This window comes from Oncorhynchus nerka, linkage group LG28 (assembly GCF_034236695.1).
Source record: "Oncorhynchus nerka isolate Pitt River linkage group LG28, Oner_Uvic_2.0, whole genome shotgun sequence".
NCBI lineage: Eukaryota > Metazoa > Chordata > Actinopteri > Salmoniformes > Salmonidae > Oncorhynchus > Oncorhynchus nerka.
In genome coordinates, this window is record NC_088423.1 from 39,544,981 (window position 1) to 39,563,011 (window position 18,031).

At 41.6% G+C, this 18,031-nt stretch overlaps 1 protein-coding gene across 2 annotated transcripts in view; it reads right to left on the reverse strand.

The window, feature by feature from the left end:
* Nucleotides 1-4,385: 4,385 nt before the first annotated feature.
* The window catches only part of LOC115113222 (phosphatidylinositol 3,4,5-trisphosphate 3-phosphatase and dual-specificity protein phosphatase PTEN-like), a 36,396-nt gene continuing 22,750 nt past the window's right edge, over nucleotides 4,386-18,031 (reverse strand). The window contains exons 4-10 of one of the 2 annotated variants that reach the window (XM_029640617.2): nucleotides 17,944-17,987; nucleotides 17,586-17,824; nucleotides 17,214-17,355; nucleotides 15,343-15,411; nucleotides 14,662-14,828; nucleotides 10,332-10,616; nucleotides 4,386-10,216 (exon numbers count right to left, since the gene is read on the reverse strand). In XM_029640617.2, coding sequence (XP_029496477.2) covers nucleotides 10,031-10,216; nucleotides 10,332-10,616; nucleotides 14,662-14,828; nucleotides 15,343-15,411; nucleotides 17,214-17,355; nucleotides 17,586-17,824; nucleotides 17,944-17,987 — 1,132 coding nt within the window. In that variant the 3' untranslated portion in view covers nucleotides 4,386-10,030. The remainder of the gene's footprint in view (nucleotides 10,217-10,331; nucleotides 10,617-14,661; nucleotides 14,829-15,342; nucleotides 15,412-17,213; nucleotides 17,356-17,585; nucleotides 17,825-17,943; nucleotides 17,988-18,031) is intronic. The other variant, XM_029640618.2, reaches the window with a different exon arrangement.

The following is an 18,031-nucleotide window of genomic DNA, read 5'->3' on the forward strand; positions in this document are numbered from 1 at the left end:
ACAGAGTCCTTGTTCTTCTCTATTCTACTACCTCATTCTCTATAGTTCCTCTTTGATATCTGTAAGTCAGACCTACTTCATATAGGCTCAATATACAATATAATATTTATCTATCACCTTTCTCTCTTGTGATTCATTCATTGTATGACAACTCAGTGAAGTAGCTAAATTACACCTTTTGTATAAAAAGACAAACAAATGCATTATTTGAATCGCTGAGCCTCTGTAGGGAAAGACCCCCAGGGAGAGGGGAGCGATATTCCACAGATGTTTCTACCATGTATTATTTTGAGGATCTTTTTAGCTGCAATACCCTTCATCAGCTACTACAATAAATGACCAGAGGGGGGGCAGTGAGGCACTTCGCATGTGGACCATACTGTATGGGTGGGTGTGAGCAACAGGCAATATGCATGTGTGTCTGTGTGCATGTAGGGGTGTGAAATGTTTCAGACTAAATATATCTGTGAATTAATTGTGTTAACATTATGACTGAACATTACTTTCAAAGTTCTTGAAATGTTCTGCATTGACTGACCTTCATGCCAGTCATGGCCTATTGTTTCTTTTTGCTTATTTGAGCTGTTCTTGCCATAATATGGACTTGGTCTTTTACCAAATATATCTTCTGTATAACACCCCTACCTTGTTACAACACAAATGATTGGCTCAAATGCATTAAGAAGGAAAGAAATTCCACAAATTAACTTTTAACAATGCACACCTGTTAATTGAAATGCATTCCAGGTGACTACCTCATGAAGCTGGTTGAGAGAATGCCAAGAGTGTGAAAAGCTGTCATCAAGGGAAAGGGTGGCTACTTTGAAGAATCTCAAATATAAAATACATTTTGATTTCTTTAATATTTTTGGGTTACTACATGATTCCATATGTGTTATTTCATAGTTTTGATGTCTTCACTATTATTCTACAATGTAGAAAATAGTAAAAATAAAGAAAAACCCTGGAATGAGTTGGTGTCCAAACTTTTGACTGGTACTGTATATATTCTCAAATAAATAACTCATACAATTATAAAACCTCAAGTTTACCAGGCAATCACATCACAATAATGTATCTTCTGAGCAAAGATCATCATGATGCATTCATAGGAAAATATTTATATAACTATGTGGGTGTCATTGTGCAGCAATGTACAGTGATGGGTAAGTAGAGTGCAGGGCAGAAGGGTTGGGATCACTAGTGTAAAAGTTGGAGTTGACCGTGTGAGGGCTAGAGGCCGAAAGGACCGGAGAACTCCTATCAAGCAGGGCCCACATGTGGGTGCACTCGGAGAATCTCCATAGCTTGACCTGCATGTATTTATAGAGCCCAAGTTATATTGAGATCATTGCAAATGTTGGGCTTAACTCTCCTACAGCCCCAGTTGAATCACATGGAATATTCAACATATCAAACACAAGGGTAAAGAGGACACTGTCTCAACAGACAAGGAAAGTCTTGTTGGGATAAGTTACAATTGGTTACATGATTCCATAAGTGTTATTTTATAGTTTTGATGTCTTCACTATTATTCTACAATGTAGAAAAATGGTAAAATAAAGAAAAACCCTGGAATGAGTAGGTGTGTCCAAACTTTTGACTGGTACTGTATGTGCTTTCAATATACTGTAAATGTGTGTAGTGTGTTTGTATGTCTGTGCTCTTTTTCCACAGGCTCAGTCGCTCAGTCTTTGGTAACTTTACAGCTCCTGTGTTTTTTAAAGCTTTTTTTTTATAATGTTAACTTCCTGTTTTATTATTGGCCTAATACAAACGCAACACAGCTGTTCAGCCAGGCAGATTTGGGGTGGGGGAGGGTTGCCAGGTCCTGCTGTGCTGAGCCATACTTTGCAACTGCCCTATTTAATCATAATAGTGTGTTTGAATCTATATGTTTGATGTAAGCTCTACCCCTCACATTAACAGTAACAGTTCTGTGAATGTATATAAGATGGTGAAGCCAGAGAGATACACAAGGAAATACCATAAGAAACCCAGTATATTAGAAGAGCTATTCGCTACACCAACATCATGCTGCATATTTATTTATTTATATATCACTGTGATGAAGGCCTAATTAAAAACAACATGTGGGTTGCCAGCTTGAACTGGAATCTTCCAGAGGCCAGTGTATTACGCTTCTGTCTTTATTTGCCCATAGAGGGCTGAGGCATCTCTCCCAAACCAACCCATTCAGTAATAATCTAACATACTAGGGACTCCACTCTCCATCGCTCTAGCCAATTACAGTAAGGCCCCAGCGACTCCTGCCACTCATTCACTGGCGAGCTGCGTGTCTTTGATCAGACCGGGGGAGCATCTCTTTATAGAGCAGAGGGGGATTATGTGACTGACTGTCCCTGGGGTGGGAACACTTAAAAAAAATATACTTTATTCATATTAGAGGTCGACCGATTATGATTTTTCAACGCCGATACCGATTATTGGAGGACCAAAAAAGCCGATGCCGATTAATCGGACGATTTTTAAAAATGTATTTGTAATAATGACAATTACAACAAAACTGAATGAACACTTATTTTAACTTAATTTAATACATCAATAAAATTTATTTAGCCTCAAGTAAATAATGAAACATGTTCAATTTGGTTTAAATAATGCAAAAACAAAGTGTTGGAGAAGAAAGTAAAAGTGCAATATGTGCTATGTAAGAAAGCTAACGTTTCAGTTCCTTGCTCAGAACATGAGAACATATGAAACATGAATCTTCAATATTCCCAGGTAAGAAGTTTTAGGTTGTAGTTATTATAGGACTATTTCCCTCTATTCCATTTGTATTTCATTAACCTTTGACTATTGGATGTTCTTATAGGCACTTTAGTATTGCCAGTGTAACAGTATAGCTTCCGTCCCTCTCCTCGCTCCTCCCTGGGCTCGAACCAGCAACACAACGACAACAGCCACCATCGAAGCAGTGTTACCCATGCAGAGCAAGGCGAACAACTACTAGAAGGCTCAGAGCAAATTACGTTTGAAATGCTATTAGCGTGCGCTAACTAGCCAGCCATTTCACTTCGGTTACACCAGCCTCATCTCGGGAGTTGATAGGCTTGAAGTCATAAACAGCGCAATGCTTGACGCACAACGAAGAGCTGCTGGCAAAACGCATGAAAGTGCTGTTTGAATAAATGTTTATGCGCCTGCTTCTGCCTACCACCGCTCAGTCACATACTTAGATACTTGTATGCTCAGTCAGATTATATGCAACGCAGGACTCGCTAGATAATATCTAGTAATATCATCAACCATGTATAGTTAACTAGTGATTATGATTGATTGTTTTTTATAAGATAAGTTTAATGCTGGCGAGCAACTTACCTTGGCTTACTGCATTTGCGTAACAGGCAGTCTCCTTATTTAGTGCAACGAGAGAGAGGCAGGTCGTTATTGCGTTGGACTGGTAAACTGTAAGGTTGCAAGATTGAATCCCCCGAGCTGACAAGGTGAAAATCTGTCGTTCTGCCCCTGAACGAGGTAGTTAACCCACAGTTCCTAGGCCGTCATTGAAAATAAGAATGTGTTCTTAGCTAACTTGCCTAGTTAAATAAAGGTATAAAAATAATAATTGTAAAAAAATCGGCAAATCGGCATCCAAAAATACAGATTTCCAATTGTTATGAAAACTTGAAATCGGCCCTAATTAATCGGCCATTCCGATTGATCGGTCGACCTCTAATTCATATTCTATTTTGTTGTCAGAGGACAAGTGGTCACGCGTTTAGCCAGGGTCCTGCTTCCTATCAGTGACATGGTACTTAATCCTGTTACTCTTTCATTTGGGGAGCCACAGAAGTGTGGGGAGCGGGAAAAAAGTATGTGGGAAGCTTTACCCAGGCAGCTCTCTCTCCAGGGCTGCGTCTCAATTACCAAGAAGTCGTGGAGTTTTCTATGTTTCAGCTGCTGGGATGGAGAAAACCTGGAAAAGCAGACAGCCCACTGGCATAATGATAGCTGGGTATGAAATCAACTGCTTATAGTTCAGAAAATTGGCATCCACTACAAGACTATGCTTGCCTACAGAGCAGCAAGAGGAACTGCCCCTATCTTCAGCCTACCTATGCTCAAATCCTACACCCCAACCCGAGCTCTCTGTTCTGCCACCTCAGTTCTCTTGACCTCCACCCCTACGGGAGGGCAGCTCCCACTCAGCCCAGTCCAAGCTCTTCTCTGTCCTGGCACCCCAATGGTGGAACCAGCTTCCCCCTGAAGCTTGGAGCACAGTCCCTGCCTATCTTTCGAAAGCACCAAAAAAAACTACTTCTTCAAAGAGCATTTTAGATAATGCCTCCCTCTCCCCAAAAGGGGGGTGTAAACAAATGTCTACACAACATTTGAGAGAAATAAGCTTTTCGTGCATGTGAAACAGTTCTGGGATCTTTTATTTTAGCTCATGAAACAACAATACATGTTGCCTTTATATTTTTGTTCAGTGTAGTTGCATGTGAGTTAGACCTCTATAATGGTAGCCCAGTGTGGGACAAGATCAAAGGAGCCAAGAGCTCATGTCTGTCATCAGTGGTGGTCCACACTGCATTGCTATTGGATGAGCTTTCATGTCATATTCTCCTCTCCCCCCTCCATGATGCAATTCACCCCAACAAGACCAGTCAATCCACAGGATAACTTGAGCGCTTACATTGGAAAACGTGTTTCTGCAAGAAAATACATTGCATTCATTTATTAGGGATGGACGCTAAATTCCAATACATGCACACTGCCACAGTCCTTTAAATGTATATAAAGTGTTGACATTGCAACGCTTGTCTCCCTGCTGTTTCGTGGATTATATTTTTTATTTTAGAAAAAAACAAAAAAACATTGACAATTAAATGGGATGCCTTGTTCTGCATAATTTAAACATATACACAGTGGGAAAAGGAATGGCAATGCTTTAGACATTAGCCTCTTCATAACTCTACCACGTCCCCAACGCACCGCCTTCATGCAGCTTCAAAGGCCAAAAGTCCTCGTCGCGTGACAGCCTGCAAAGGGCACGAGAAGCATTCACAGTAAAGGAGGATGAGGGAACAGGTGTGGGGGCGTGGGTAGGAGGAAAAGGTGTGGGGGCGTGGGTAGGAGGAGAAAAAGGTGAGGGGGCGTGGGTAGGAGGAGGAAAAGGTGTGGGGGCGTGGGTAGGAGGAGGAAAAGGTGTGGGGGCGAGGGTAGGAGGAGGAAAAGGTGTGGGGGCGTGGGTAGGAGGAGGAAAAGGTGTGGGGGCGTGGGTAGGAGGAGGAAAAGGTGTGGGGGCGTGGGTAGGAGGAAAAGGTGTGGGGGCGTGGGTAGGAGGAGGAAAAGGTGTGGGGGCGTGGGTAGGAGGAAAAGGTGTGGGGGCGTGGGTAGGAGGAAAAGGTGTGGGGGCAAGGGTAGGAGGAGGAAAAGGGGAGAGAGAAGACAGGAATAGAAACAAAGTGACTGCAGCACTGGCCTTGGTTTTGACAGAAGGAGCGTAGTCCTGATTGTTACTCGTTTCCATCGTCTTTGACACAAAGTCTGTTTACACACACACACACACAGCTTAATTTGTAAATCGGGAGGTGCCGGAACAAAAACAGAGAGAGGTGGGTGACCTAGGGAGTTCAGAGGTTCTGGAACGCATGAGAAAAAGTGCCATAGAGCAGAGGCACTTACAGAAGTTGCACACATGGATAGCATTTTTAGTAGCCTAGGGTCCTGGAAAAATTTGGCCTTTCATAAACACATTTCATGCAATTCTAAGTAAATTTTACATGACTGCAGACTTTGGCATAATATTTTTTAATACCACACAAATGATAAAAATGGCAGGCTACTTGGACACCAGCAAACTGAGAATCTGAGATCAATAAAAACGACCCTGCCTTAAATCCATCAATAGCCTAGGCCTAGGTGTGTGGAGAAACATAATGTAGGCTACAATATGAGGAAATAATAGTCCTAAAAATGATTTCCAGTGTTACTGACTCACCCAGTGATGCACAGCTCACTCCCTGGTGATGGCTGAAGCGCTCATGCCAAAAGCCTCTCTCCCTTTTACCTTGTAATACAATATTTGGAAGTTGATCAAATATTTTGGTAGCCTACAGCATAGTCTCCTATTTTCACCATGAGCCATTTGCTTTCCAACTTGTGTTTTCCCTCGATTGTACTTTAAATATTGTGAAAGGCCTGTTTTGTCTGCATTCGTTTTTTTCACTGACAGATTTGCTGCGCGTTCCCGACTGTAGGCTATTTCTTGTTATTGGGCTACAATCCACAGCTAGGTTATTTTTTTAAAGAAGCTATTGATCCTCTGTAGCTAAATAATAGGCCTTCTCGTGGTGCAGTAGGCTGTTCTGAATTATTTCATTTATTTCTGAACAGACAGCAGTGATTATATAACTTTGGCAAATATATCTAAATTCATCAAGGGTGCTGCAGTTGCTTCAGAACCCTTCGTACGATTCTATAAGGAAATAAATGATGAAGTGCAACACTGGAGAGATGAGTTGCAGGCTCACATCTATCACAGCAGAGAGGGAGAGAGATCATATAAAGTTAATCTCATTGTAGTTATGTAAGAGACATTGGCCTGCTTCTCACGGAGCCATTGCCACGCGTTGGTCTCAAACATAGGTTACAATGTTGCACAAACCATAAACCCTGGGCGGCCCAAACCGAATCTACTCTTAGAATATTAGGCCGGAGCTGAAAATGTTATTTGTCACATTACATTGTTGGGGCAGGATAATTAACGAATTGGCAACTCGGATGAACTTAGCGCTTTTGTTCGAATTTTAACATTGCAAAAATGTACAATTATTTGTCATGCAACTGAGAGTTACTGGATCTGGCCAAATATTTTCCCGGAAACAAAATAGTCCAAAACAGAGTTGATCCAGCGCAAATTAAGCACCGCACACACAATATATACAAAAGTATGTGGACACACTTTCAAATGAGTGGATTCGGCTATTTCAGCAACGCTTGTTGCTGACAGGTATATGAAATAGAGCACACGGCCATGCAATCTCCAGAGACAAAAATTGGCATAAGAATGGCCCTACTTTAGAGCTCAGTAACTTTCAACGTGGCAGTCATAGGATGCCACCTTTCCACCAAGTCAGTTAGTAATTTTTTTGCCCTGCTAGAGCTGCCCCTGTCAACTGTAAGTGCTGTTATTGTGAAGTGGAAATGTCTAGGAGCAACAAAGGCTCAGCCATGAAATGGTAAGCCACACTAGCTCACAGAACATGACCGCTGAGTGCTGAAGCGTGTACAAGTCATCTGTCCTGGGTTGCAACACTCACTACAGAGTTCCAAACTAACTCTGGAAGCAACATCAGCAGAAGAACTGTTCGTCGGGAGAATCATGAAATGGGTTTCCATGGCTGTGCAGCCGCACGCACACAAGCCTAAGAATAACCTGTGCAATGCCAAACGTTGGCTGGAGTGGGGTAAAGCGCAGCACCATTGGACTCTGGAACAGTGGAAACGCGTTCACCTGGCAGTCTGACGGACAAATCTGTGTTTGGAGAATGCCAGGAGAACAGTAGCTGCCCCAATGCATATAGTGCCAACTTGTAAGTTCTGTGGAGGAGGAATAATGTTCCTTAGTTCCAGTGAAGATAATATTAATGCTACAGCATACAATGACATTCTAGACGATTCTGTGCTTCCAACCCCATCGAACACCTTTGGATGAATTGGAACGCCGACTGCGAGCCAGGCCTAATCGCTCAACATCAGTGCCTAACCTTACTAATGCTCGTGGCTGAATGAAAGCAAGTCCCTGCAGCAATGTTCCAACATCTAGTAGAAAGCCTTCCCAGAAGAGTGGAGGCTGTATTAGCAGCAAAGGGGGGACCAAATGTATATCAATGCCCATGATTTTGGAATGAGATGTTCGATGAGCACGTGTCCACATACTTTTGGTCATGTAGTGAGAGACATACAGTACCAGTCAAGTTAGGACAAACCTACTTATTCAAGGTTTTTCTTTACTTTTACTATTTTCTACATTGTAGAATAATAGTGAAGACACAAAAACTATGAAATAACACATATGGAATCATGTAGTAACCAAAAAAAGTATTAAACAAATCAAAATATATTTTAGATTATTTAAAGTAGCCACCCATTGCCTTTATGACAGCTTTGACACTCTTGGCATTCTCTCAACCAGCTTCACCTGAAATGCTTTTCCAACAGTCTTGGAGTTCCCACCTACGCTGAGCACTTGTTGGCTGATTTTTCTTTACTCTGTGGTCCAACTCATCCCAAACCATCGCAATTGGGTTGAGGTCAGGTGATTGTGGAGGCCAGGTCTTCTGATTTTTAATTTTATTTAACTAGGCAAGTCTGATAAGAACAAATTCTTATTTACAATGACGGACTAAGAACAGTAGGTTAACTGCCTTGTTCAGGGGAAGAACGACAGATTTTTACCTTGTCAGCTTACGGATTAGATCTAGCAACCTTCCAGTTACTGGCCCAACACTCTGGTCCAACTAGGCTACCTGCCGCCCCTGATGCAGCACCATCACTCTTCTTCTTGGTCAAATAGCCCTTTTTGACCTGGAGGTATGTTTTGGGTCATTGTCCTGTTGAAAAACAAATGATAGTCCCTCTGAGCCCAAACCAGATGAGATGGCATATCGCTGCAGAATGCTTTGTTAGCCATGCTGGTTAAGTGTGCCTTGAATTTTAAATAAATCAGTGTCACCAGCAAAGCATCCCCACACCTCCTCCTACATGCTTCACGGTGGGAACCACACATGCAGAGACCATCCATTCACCTACTCTGCATCTCACAAGGACATGGTGTCTGGAATAAAAAATCTCCAATTTGGACTCCAGACCAAAGGACAGATTTCCACCGGTCTAATGTCCATTGCCCGTGTTTCAAGTCTCTTCTTCTTATTGGTGTCCTTTAGTAGTGGTTTCTTTGCAGCAATTCGACCATGAAGAGCTGATTCAGTCTCTTCTGAACAGTTGATATTGAGATGTCTGTTTATTTATTTTATTTAACTAGGCAAGTCAGTTAAGAACACATTCTGTTACTTGATTTCTGTGAAACATTTATTTTGGCTGCAATCTGAGGTGCAGTTAATTGCCGATTTCTGAGGCTGGTGACTCTAATGAACTTTCCTCTGCAGCAGAGGTAACTCTTTCTTTCTTTCCTGTGGCGGTCTTCATGAGAGCCAGTTTCATCATAGTGCTTGATGGTTTTTGCGACTGCACTTGAAGAAACTTTAAGTTCTTGATTTTCCAGATTGACTGACCTTCATATAATGGACTGTAGCATGTAATGGACTCTTTGCTTATTTGAGCTGGTCTTGCCATCATATGGACTTAGTCTTTTACAAAACAGGGCTATCTTCCATATACCAACCCTACCTTGTAACAACACAACTGATTGGCTGAAACGCATTAACTTTAATGAACTTTTAACAAGGCACACCTGTTAATTTAAATGCATTCCAGGTGATTACCTCATGAAGCTGGTTGAGAGAATGCCAAGAGTGTGCAAAGCTGTCATCAAGGCAAAGGTTGGCTACTTCGAAGAATCTCAAATATAAAATATATTTGGATTTGTTTAACACTATTGGTTACTACATTATTTCATATGTGTTATTTCATAGTTTGATGTCTTCACTATCATTCTACAATGTATAAAACAGTAAAAATGAAAAACCTTGGAATGAGTAGGTGTCCAAACTTTTTATATATATATATATATATATATATATATATACATACATACATACATACATACACACACACACACATATATACACACACACAAGCACCTTTCCCCATGGGCCAACAGTGTCAATACTTTGCGCATGGTACACGGCCGCGCCAAAGAAAATAATAAAAACATATTGGTCAGGATAATAATTTTTTAAACTAAAATTGGCATTTGACATGATGATGCTCTATTGCCATTTTGGGGGAGGTAGGGGGACAAAGGTTCTTCTTTTGAGTTCATATTCAAGTTCTCTCCTTTTTTTCCTCTGGTGTACATCTTTTTCCTGTTAAAAAAAGTTCACACTTTTGTGATTTGCGTGTGCTGTTCCTCGTCAAAAGGTTCATTTTCCGGATCAGAGTCAGTGGTGTCGGAATATCGATAATGGTCAGGCTCATTGTCGCTAACGTCCGGAGTGACGGATGTCGAAGTGCTCACCTCGGAATTCAAAGAATCTTCCATGGTTTTTGTGAAATACAACTTCACCTAAAGCAGCGAGAAAAAAAAAAAAGGGTTATCAGAAAAGGGAACCTTGTAAAAGATGTAAAGATTTGTAGTACCTTCCTCATTAATTTAACCACCATTAGTTTGAATGGCTCACCTTGAAATTAGGTGAGAAGTAGCGGTTAGCTTTGTCTTTGTTGGCCTTGTCCAGGTCATTCTTGGTCAGTGCGAGGATGAGGTAGTCCCCGTCACTGTCTTTGCCGCTGTCCCTGCGCTTGGTGCTCTGGGGGGGCTGGGCATGGGGGCCGCCCGGGGGCTGGTTCTGGACCCCTTCCATGTCGTTCACCACCACCACCACCGACCCGTTCTCCACCTTCTCCATGCTCTCCTCCGATGGCCCAGGAATGAAGAAGGTGTTAACCCAGAAGTGGAACATCTTATCCTGTACAGTGGAGGGAGAGGGTGAGGTACTGACTAACTGTAATGGAGTCTGTCTGAAGATCATCGTGGTTATATTCACCACACTAATGCCGGGTTTAGAAAAACTAAACAATTACAGTACATAGGTGTGAAAATAGTCAATTATTCATAGTAAGATGATTCAACACATTTCCAGGTAAGCTAGCCAATTATAACTTCCGAGTGCTGTTTATAACTTTTGTTCATTAGGATGATCATTAGGGCGATCATGTATGATACAATAGAAGACACACAATGAAACACTAGGGATGGGCACGGTTATTCGAATATCTGAAAGAACATTAGTATTACTTCAGTATTAATATACCAAAAAATATATTTAAAAAACGCCTATTTTAACAATAAAAAGACAGTCTAAAAAAGATCTATATGTATGTGACATTGCTGCATAGCCTACAAGGATAGACGTTTACATTTAAAAAAAATCGTAAAACAACAATTGAGTTTATTTGAGTGCACCACATAAAAAAAGACGCACCGGTAGCCTTCACACGTGTAGCTTGTTCGTCAGTCAATCAAAGCAGCGCTACAGTCAAGAGGCTCCATGTGTAGCAAGTGGGAGACTTCGAATCAATTCATTAAGTCAGATAAATACACTATTAGCAATAAGCACGAGTAAGACATTTAAAACGTGTTAACCCTCACAAGGCTGCTGTCCCAAACGGCATCCCTAGCCGCGTTTACGGACATATTCAATCGCTCCCTATCCCAGTCTGCTGTCCCCACATGCTTCAAGATGGCCACCATTGTGTCTGTACCTTAGGCGGCAAATATAACTGAACAAAATTACTATTGCACCATAGCACTCACTTCTGTCATCATGAAGTGCTTTGAGGGACTAGTCAAGGATCATATCACCTCCACCTTACCGGCCACCTTAGACCCAATTCAGTTTGCATACCGCCCCAACAGGTCCCCAAACAATGCAATCACCATCACACTGCTCTATCCCATCTGGACAAGAGGAATACCTATGTAAAAATGCTGTTCATTGACTACAGCTCAGCATTCAACACCATAGTACCCTCCAAACTCATCATTAAGCTTGAGGCCCTGGGTCTCAACCCCGCCCTGTGTAATTGGGTCCTGGACTTCCTGACGGGCTGCCCCCAGGTGGTGAAGGTAGGAAACAACATCTCCACTTCACTGATCCTCAATACTGGGGCCCCACAATGGTGCATGCTCAGCCCCCTCCTGTACTCCCTGTTCACCCATGACTGCGTGGCCACGCACGTCTCTAACTCAATCATCAAGTTTGCAGACGACACAACAGTAGTGGGCTTGATTACCAACAACGACGAGACAGCCTACAGGGAAGAGGTGAGGGCACTCGGAGTGTGGTGTCAAGAAAACAACCGCTCACTCAATGTCAACAAAACAAAGGAGATGATCGTGGACTTCAGGAAACAGCAGAGCGAGCACCCAACTATCCACATCCATAGGACAGCAGTGGAGAAAGTGGAAAGTTAAGTTCCTCTGCGTACACATCACGGACAAACTGAAATGGTCCACCCACACAGTGTGGTGAAGAAGGCGCAACAGCACCTTTTCAACCTCAGGAGGCTGAATAACTTTTACAGATGCACAATTGAGAGCATCCTGTCATGCTGTATCACCGCCTAGTACGGCAACTGCACCGTCCACAACAGCAAGGCTCTCCAGAGGGTGGGGTGGTCTGCACAACGCATCACCGGGGGAAAACTATCAGGAAGGCAAAAAAAGATAAATAAGGACAACAACCAGCTGAGCCACTGCCTGTTCATCCCACTATCATCCAGAAGGCGAGGTCAGCACAGGTGCATCAAAGCTGGGACCGAGAGACTGAAAAACAACTTCTATCTCAAGGCCATCACTGTTAAACAGCCATCAGTAACACAGAGAAGCTGCTGCCTACATACAGACTCAAATCATTGGCCACTTCAATAAACGGATCACTAGTCACTTTAATAATGCCACTTTAATAATGTTTACATATCTTGCATTACTCATCCCATATGTATATACTGTATGTTAAACCATCTATTGCATCTTGCCTATGCCGCTCGGTCATCGCTCATCCATATATTTATATGTACATATTCTTATTCCACCCCTTTAGATTTGTGTGTATTAGGTAGTTGTGGAATTGTTAGATTACTTGTTAGATATTACTGCACTGTCGGAACCAGAAGTATGAGCATTATGCTACACTCACATTAACATCTGCTAACCATGTATATGTGACCAATAAAAATGCATTTGATTTGATCAACACCTGTAGCCCAACTGATGCAGAATAGTGGCTGTAAATAAATATGCTGAAGCATGGGGTTTGTCCATCTGCATTTACCCCATTGGACACAACATCCAGATTGTTGTCATTATTATTATTATAAATAATGATTCTTCACTCAAAACATTCCATTAATTTTTTTACAAAGCATGAAATTGCCCTTTTAAGATGACATTGCCCCTTTTAAGAGCTCTGTTGCACAGCTGTGCCTAAACCATGCTTGGAACTCTGGTTGCAAAAGTGCATTTGTAAAAAATAATAATAATATAGATATATTTACATAGTAGCAATGTAAAACTGGGATCCCCTCTTAACAAATGCCAAATCTGCATTCAAAATACATTTGCCAAAACTGCTTTAATTTTTTCTTCTTCATATGACTGAATTAAGAATGGTTGCCTATTAACTGCTTGTCAGAATACATGTTTCCCTCCCTCCTGGCTCTCGCAACTTGAATGCGCCTCAAGGAATATTTATCACACATAGAACACCGACTAGGTAAATAGGTAAACTATTCTACAATAAGGTTGTCTGATTTTGTTTGAATAATATTACATGGCAAAAATCAGTGGTGTAAAGCACATAAGTAAAAATACTTGAAAGACTACTTAAGTTGTTTTTTGGGGGTATCTGTACTTTACTATTTATATTTTTGACAACTTTTACTTCACTACATTCCTAAAGAAAATGATGTACTTTTTACGCCATACATTTTCCCTGACACCCAAAAGTACCAATTACATTGTGAATGCTTAGTAGAACATGAAAATGGTCAAATTCACACAATTATCAAGAGACCGTCCCTGGCCATCCCTACTGCCTATGTTCTGGCTGACTCACTAAACACATGCTTCGTTTATAAATGTGTGCCCCTGGTTATCCGTAAATTTAAAAAACAAGAAAGTGGTGCTGTCTGGTTTCCTTAATATAAGGAATTTTGAATGATTTACACTTTTACTTTTGATACTTAAGTATATTTAAAACCAAATACTTTTACTCAAGTAGAAGTTTACTGGTTGACTTTCACTTTTCCTGAAATCATTTTCTATTAAGGTATCTTTACTTTTACTCAAGTATGACAATTGGGTACTTTTCCACCACTGGCAAAAATAGCAGCGCTGCTTTGGTGCGCATCAACAATCATTCATGTCAGTTCAATGGACACATCATAAGAGAAAATAAAATAGTTGAGAATACATTTATTTGGGAACAGACATACTTCTGTCTGTAGTAGGCTATGACATCTCCAAACCAGACCCCCTACCCCCCAGAGACTTTTATTGTGGCTGTACACTGATCTCAAAAACAACCTCTCCAGAATCCATATGATGGAAATCGGTAGCAGTTATGGAGAACTTTAACCCCTGGGTAGACTGTTGTTTCATATGTTGTAGACAAGTAGCGCGAGTCAGTTTAGCTACTTTCTCTCTCACTCTGTGCCACACACAGTCTGTCACACACACCCGCCCCTCCCCCACCCTTCTGCTGATACAAGCAGAGCACCAGCTCTCTCTCGAGTAGCGTGATTAAAAAATATGTATACTTTCTTTAAAACATGTATTTCGACTTTGTACATATCCGTAAAAATATGAAATATTATTCAAATAGTGAAATAATTTAAAATGCTCATCTCTATTAACCACAATTCATTGAAAAAACAGCCATTGAAAATGGTTGAAGCCAAGGGAATCCAGGGGGAAACTAGGGATACTCGTGATGGGTGGAACAAACCAACCTTCTTCATCATTTTGTTTTGCTTGTGAAAGAACTCCACTTTGATGTCTCCACACACGGGCAGCGGTTGGGGAAACTCAAATAGCATGTGCTTTTCTTCCCTCCGTGTGTGAGCCGGGTTGGATGTGTGGATCTTGACTTTAAGTTGATACACCACAAACTGAGGATCTAGAGAGGCGTGAGTGTTTCAGAGACAGGGGGCAGAGACAGGGAGAGGTGGCAACGAAGGGTAACAGAGGTAGAGAAAGAACAAGACAAAATACAAATGTTAGTTTCTTGGAGTTGTTGCCATGTCCACATTGCAGGACAGTTGGACAGTTAAAGAAAACCCTAGTTGTGAGTTCTTGAAAACAGTGTAATCCCATAAAGAAGGAGTGAGGGAAAGAACCAGACCACAAATAACACCCCAAAAGAACCAAAACCAAAGCCATGGGACCCTATTCTGATGACTGTTGCACTTCCGTCAATAACAAACAGACTGCATTACATTTATTAGAGTTTGAAACTACTCATAAGGTGGTTGGGTTGGTTGGTCTTTATATGCCTCCACACTGCAATGTCTTAACACTACATCTTCTTCTAGCCTTCACTAGAAGAGCATCTACCTAGTTCTTGTTGGGACTGGGTCCAAATGAACAGTGTATGACGGAAGTACATCAAAATGGATGAAAGGCTCATTTACCCCAATTCCAATTCCCTTTCTTGAAGCCCAGAGGGATCGGCTCGCTCCTGTTTTTAATGGTACTGTCCCCTTACAGAGAGAGAGAAGGAGATTAACACACAGCCTGGCTGGGCTGGCTGGGGCTTCAGCACACAGCAGGAACACTTATATCAGTAAATATATAGGCAACTGCCAAAATAATGGAAACACTTCAGTAAATGAGGGATACAAAGTATATTGAAAGCAGGTCCTTCCACACAGGTGTGGTTCCTGGGTCATGTATAAAAATGCTGGGCAGGCCATTATTTTGGCTACCATGGCTATACCTCCATAGAAAGACAATTCCACCATCCACAGGGCACGAGTGGTCACTGAATAGTTTGATGAGCATGAAAACTATGTAAACCATGTCCTGGCCATCTCAGTCAACATATCTCAATCCAATTGAACACTTATGGGAGATTCTGGAGCAGCACCTGCGTTTTCCACCAACAAAACACCAAATTATGGAATTTCTCGTAGAAGAAAGATGTAGCATCACTCCAATAATGTTCCAGACACTTGTAGAATCTATGCCAAGATGTATTGAGGCTGTTCTGGCTCGTGGTGGCCCAACGCCGTGTTGAGAAGACACTTTATATTGGAGTTTCCTTTATTTTGGCGGTTACCTGTATATGCTAGATTATCAATTATGTACATACGCAGCCACACATCTAGAAACAACATACTTGGCATTCAAATGGAGATAACTTAAAACTAGTCAACAAGACACAGGACACATGGTTAATGATTCACAGGAAGAAAAAAATGTGGGAACTTCAGACTAACGTTAGATAGTCCAAGGTCGTCTCAAATCCCCATTGCAGAAGGCTGCATCTAGCCTGTTTGTTTCTAAAAATGTACATTCACCAATGAGAAATGTCTTATATGTTAGTATTATATGCTAGTCCCATTGAAAGTCTAGTCTTCTCCTAATTAGCTTCTCACTCAATACACCTCAGCATTTAGCTGACACTTTAGATTGAGTGCTAACAAGTAACATTATGTAACTATCTAGGTCTACATAAAAAGGGAACGTCAAACTCAGAATAGGGCCCTCTTTAGGGAGTATTAGAAGGAAAGAGAAGAGTGTGTGCAGAGCAGTTGAGCACATTCAGGTGTTAGGTGAGAGCATCACAGAGAACTCAAGGAGGAAACAAGTGACGTATTGATAATCCCCAAAAGGAAAGATGATCTGTGACTCAGGCACATTAAACCAGAAAAAGTGGAAAAATATTAAAATAATTGTTTCACAGAGAAGTTTATCCAAGCAAATTACATACAGTAGATGCACATGATTAGAAATGCACATATTCAATTAGATGAAAGACATAGGATAGATCATTGGAGTTGTTTGATTAAAGATTGGTGGTGAAAATCTGTCTACTTGAGCTAGGAGTTGTACGAACCAATTTGTGCAGTTTCTGAAAATCCTTGAACATCAATAATAAACGCAGTTCTTTTTCAAGAAGAGCAAATATTGAGAATTTAAAAAACTATCAAATATAATCTCTGTGAGAGGTCCTTGGTGACTTGTTATTTTGAAACAAATTGAGACATACTGCATTCATCCTCTGAGCTGCAGAAAAAAACATACAACTTGGATACGCAGGTAAAACCCAGCCTTGATGAATGCAGTTGGGAGTAGAGATTGTCATCTATTTTCTCTCTTATTAATAACTAACCATCTTTCTTAAAGAGCACAAGTAACTGATCAAGAGCTTGGCTTCAATGTCAAGTATATAATGTCTCTCTACCAACGTGGGTGAACTTATGCACACTCAGAGCCTGCCAATCCGTTTAAAGAGTTACGCCCTGGGTCAGAGGTGAAGTTAAACATGAGAGTGACTCACTGCAGGTGCCTCCGCTGAACATTGGCAGCGTCTCAAAAACCATTTTATGGAAGAGCAGAGCCACTGGCTTGTAGTCCAGCTTGTTCTTCAGCAGGTGGCTGTAGTAGTACACATAGCGCCGTTGGCTCGGGATTGTCACTCCCTGAAAAGGAAAAACAAACAAAAACAGTCAATGCAAGAGAATGAACTCATAATTTAATAATTACCACAGTAGGATATACAGATTGTAAAAAATATAAAATATGTCTTGGAAATGAAGTATGGACATAAAGGCAGGTATAGGACAAAACAAAGAAGATCTAGACCTATTCTGCTTTTATGACTTCCCGCACTGAGTACTAGCGTAGTCATGGACCACGGCAAGTCACTGACCTTCTTGTCTCTTGTCCGCACTTCCCCATAGAAGTCGAGGGCCTCCTGGGGCTCTTGGAACTTGCTGCGGTGCAGGAGGTAGGCGCAGATCATCACCCCAGTGCGGCCCTTCCCTGCCTTGCAGTGGATGGCCGCCACATGATTGTCATCCTCGCTCAGCCACTGGTCCAGATCTTCACAGAATGGCTTGATGAGCTCTAGCTGAGGCGGATTGTGGTCTTCAAAGGGGTACTGTGCAACTGGAGGGCGGAGAGAGAAAAATATAAATACACAAAGTTCCCTTTCAGCCACCTGGCTCTAAAAACTTAAATGTGAGATAGGTGACAGTGAAGTGTCAGGGATGTTTTTGATGGCGTACCTCTGCAGTTAAATTTGGCAGCATCATAGTGTCGTTCTACACAACTGAAATGGGAAGGATTTCAGTCAGTGGTCATGAAGGAGCAATT